The sequence below is a fragment of the Phalaenopsis equestris genome, unplaced genomic scaffold, assembly GCF_001263595.1.
Source record: "Phalaenopsis equestris unplaced genomic scaffold, ASM126359v1 Scaffold000725, whole genome shotgun sequence".
NCBI lineage: Eukaryota > Viridiplantae > Streptophyta > Magnoliopsida > Asparagales > Orchidaceae > Phalaenopsis > Phalaenopsis equestris.
In genome coordinates, this window is record NW_018165165.1 from 528,753 (window position 1) to 533,292 (window position 4,540).

The 4,540-nt window shown below is 37.6% G+C and overlaps 1 protein-coding gene across 1 annotated transcript in view; it reads left to right on the plus strand.

Moving 5' to 3' along the window:
- LOC110030476 (molybdenum cofactor sulfurase-like) overlaps positions 1-4,189 on the plus strand; it is a 21,673-nt gene extending 17,484 nt beyond the window's left edge. Inside the window, exon 2 of the mRNA XM_020733201.1 lies at positions 2,334-4,189. Within this exon, the coding sequence (XP_020588860.1) occupies positions 2,334-4,126 (1,793 nt within the window). The 3' untranslated portion in view covers positions 4,127-4,189. The remainder of the gene's footprint in view (positions 1-2,333) is intronic.
- The last annotated feature ends 351 nt before the right edge of the window (positions 4,190-4,540 follow it).

Below are 4,540 nucleotides of genomic sequence, written 5' to 3' on the forward strand. Positions count from 1 at the left end.
AATTATATATATATATATATATATATATGATGAGTAGTATTTTAAAAAAAATTAATTGACTACAAGGCTGCAAAGATTTATAATCAATTGAAAGCATTAATTAAGAAAATAGAAAAAAAAAATATTAACTTAGATTCAAATGATGTTTTAAATCTTGACCAAATCCTTAACATCTTGTGACTACGTGATTAGGGTTGTCAAAACGACTCTTTGTTCGTGAACGGCTCGTGTTCCGCTCGCTAAGCAAACGAGTCGAACATGAAGAAACTTTTTGAGCTCGAAATATAAACGAACCGAACACGAGCAGAGCCTTAGCTCTTTGCCACCACAAATCTTCTGGCACGCATCAATAATATTTTGTTTTCTCTCATTTTAAATAACAAAATTATAAAAAATAATTCATGAAACTTACCGTTAAATGCAAAAAGGATATTAATGGAGCAATGTGACACTAATTTATTTCTTTTGCTACCGTTATATTCAAGCACCGAAAAAGAAAATTTCAAATTTCCTTTCTTTGATTATTATTGTCTTGAGTACTGCCACACGACAGCCGCTACTGCCTTGCCATAAACGATCAACTGCTAATATATAATATCTCAAGACAAAAATTTAGGTTAAAAAGTAATTATTTAGGTTTAGGATTTTGTTGTCATTTGGTAGTATTTTATTATTTTTTTCTTTTTTAAATAAATAATATATATATATATATATATATATATATATATATATATATTGTATTTTTGTGGGTAAATATAATAAGTAATGTTATATATTGTTATCATTTGAGATTTATTTTATGTGATTAGTATTAAAAAAATGCTATGAAGATATATGTTTTCTAACAGTTTAAAAATAATATTATTTGTTTATTTAAAAGCTGAAATAAGCGAGTTCTCCGAAATATGCTTTTATTCGCACTGATACAATGTTTTTTAAGAAAAATACCAGAGGGGTAGAATTGCAAATCAATCAAAGCATACACAGACTTGTTTGTCATGGTAAGGGAAAATATTTGCGTACGTAAGACGTACGCAGCGCTGTGTACGTCAGAGGTTATTTAGAGGGAACAGAGGGGTTATATCCGCATTATACCCCCTGTAACCTCCCTGTAACTTACCTATAACTATCAGAACTACAGAAGCGCGGAACTTATTTGTAGGTTACAGTTATGTTACATGAATGTTACAGGGGGTATAACCTGGATATAACCTCTTTATACCCTCTAAATAACCTCCCGATGTACGCAACACTTACGTACGCAAATATTTTCCCACGGTAAGAGGTCTATGCACAACTCCATGAATAGAGCTATATAAGTCAATATTTTTAAGGAATTACTATATTCATGATCTAGACTTCTAATAATTGTCATATTTAAACTTGTTAACAGAAAAATTAACATAAATAATTTGGCCTGCCTCGTTCATCAATAGGGATTCAACGGACTGTAAACATTACAAAGCAAATGTTTAAATAATCAAATGCAGCGTATTTGAAAGGCAATATAATCAGCATTTCCATATCATTACATTTGGCCGATATGGTGCTATTATTATTCTATGTTATTTTATCAAATTTAATATAAATATACATGAGCTAAACTTTAGTCACTTGATAATATATATATATATTTTTTGGGACATTTGAGTCACTTATGTAAGACCTTGAACGCATTACGTATTACCTAAAAGGCCATTCTCTCAATCAAATAAACTGCTTTTACATCAAAAAGGTTAAATGTTCTGTTTAACACAAATAATGGCCATCAAAATTATTTGAATCGAGTTTTTCTGATAACAAATTAAGGGTGTATTAGAGGAGGAATTATTGTACCACACACAAATTTGAGTTCGGAGTCTAGTGGATATTTGCCACGTGGTAAGTGGACCCCACTTTAATAGGGTGCGTTTTTAGAGAGATGGAGTCCACTTGCCACGTGACACACTTCAACTAAGTCCGGATGTAATAATTTTTTTATTGGATGTTGTTTAAAAAGCTACGGTGATTTAACATATCATGTTTGAAAAAAAAACTTTCAACTATAATAAATTTTTAAAAAATAACAAGAAAACAATTCACCAAATAGAATTGTAGTTACGATCTGAAAAATAAAACAACAAAAAAAATTATCTTAAACAACAAAAATTATTATGTCCGGTTAAAATAAGTGGGGATCGATCCGGTTATGATGATATTTTGATAATATTAATGATATTATAGGGTAAAATACTATCAATATTATTTAAATACCACCAAACATAATAATCCAACCCAAAACAAACCCTAACATATTTTTCATTCTGGTCTAATAAGGCTGGATTAAACTTGAGATGCCTTCGCCTTGTGGCCGGCGAGCCATGGAGGCCTGCTGCACCTCAGCCTGTGGCCTCTGCCATCACGACGGAGTCTGCGCCACCACCACCACCACCCGCTCTCCATCTCAGCCCTTTTCCCCCACTCCCAATTCACCAACCACGAATCCCTTCCTTCCTTGCTGGACTCCTTCTCCATCTTCTCTTCCGCTTTCCCATCCTACCTCGAAACCATGCCGCAAGCTGATCTCATCAGAGAAACGGATTACCCTCACCTCTCCGATCATATCTGCCTCGATTACAGCGGCGTTGGCCTCTTCTCCCATTCCCAGGCCTATAACCTCTCTTCTTCTTCTCATCCCTCTCCTTTCTTCACCATGTCCTACAAATCGGCGAGTCTCAAGTTCGAAGTGCAGTATGGCGAGCAGGACACCGGCTTCGAATCGTCCATTAAGAGCAACATCATGAGCTTCCTCAAGATCTCGCCGGAAGACTATGTCATGATCTGCACGGCAAACAGAACCACGGCATTCAGATTGGTTGCAGAGACTTACCCTTTCCATTCCAACAAGCGCCTCCTCACCGTCTACGACTACGAGAGCGAAGCGATTACGCCAATGGTGGAATGCGCGCTGAAGAGAGGCGCGAAGGTGAAGTCGGCGATCTTCTCATGGCCGGGTCTCGGTATCAATTCCAGGAAACTTAAGAAGATGCTGGGAAGCAGAAGCAATAAGAAGAAGAAGAAGGGTTTGTTTATTTTCCCTCTCATGTCCAGGATGACAGGGGTTAGATACCCTTATCTCTGGTTGAAAATGGCGCAGGAGAGGGGATGGCATGTGGTGCTCGATGCCTGCACTTTGGGTCCAAAGGACATGGATACAATGGGCATGGCTCTTATCCAGCCGGATTTCATCATCTGCTCCTTCTACAAAGTGTTCGGCGAAAATCCATCAGGGTTTGCTGGACTCTTCATCAAGAAATCGAGCCACGAAGTCCTGGAGACGTCTGTGCTAGCCAGAAGCATTGGCGTCGTCAGCATTGCTCGAGCAAGAAGCACGCATTCACAATCTGGAGACGAAGATATGGACACGAGATCATTTTCCGGCCCATTGAGCTCGATTCAGAAGGCAGAGAAGAACTATGATGAAGGTGAAGCATCTGAAAAAAAAGAAGCACAATCAGAAATTGTAGAAGAAGAGAGCCAAGCGATGGTAGAAGACAATGCGGGGAGAGAGGAGCCCGATCAAGACGTAGAGATTGAACTCAGAGGTCTGAATCACGCTGACTCACTTGGCCTACCAGTCATCCAAACCAGACTGAGATGCATAACAAATTGGTTAGTAATTGCGCTGAAGAAGCTGAGGCATCCTAACTCGAGCAATGGTAATACATTGGTGAGGATTTATGGACCAGAAGTGAAGTTCGATAGAGGATCTGCAATAGCATTCAATGTGTATGACTGGAAAGGAGAAAAGGTGGAGCCTGCGCTTGTTCAGAAACTGGCGGACAGAAGTAACATTTCATTAAACTGCGGATTTCTTCAGAACATTGGGTTCTCAGATCATAAATATGAACTAGAGAAGAACAGGGTACTGGAGAAGAGAGTTATCGGGATCGTTTCTTCGGGCAGCAGGAAGAAGGAGAGCAGTGATGTGGGGATTAGTGCTGTGAGTGCATCGCTTGGTTTTCTGGTTAATTTTGAAGATGCGTACATGTTTTGGGTTTTTGTTGCTAAGTTTTTGGATGCTGATTTCGTGGAGAAGGAGAGATGGAGATATGTTGCGCTTAACCAGAGATCTGTGGAGATTTAGGGAGAGAACAAAGACAGTGATGAATCGGAATTTGTTTGTTTTATACTGCTGCTCTTTTCTACACAAGTTCGTAGTTTGGAGCCCTTCTTTTTTATTTAATTTTTTATGCATTCTTTTTTCGTGCAAAATTAACAGTTTATTATTGGATAATTTGAATATTTATCCTTGCATTCTTTTATCAATCAAGTCCATAAAGAATGGTTAATTTTCAATGTTAATTTAACTTAATGAAAGCATGCCAAAATTGGTCCAATTGATCGCATTGCCATTTCTTGTATTTGAATTTTCTTATTGGTGCCCAAAAGCTTAACCTATTGATGAAAGGAATATTTATTACATGCCTATCGCTTATATATGTATGTGTGTGTGTGTGTGTGTGTCTCTCTCTCTCTCTCTCTCTCTCTCTCTCTATAT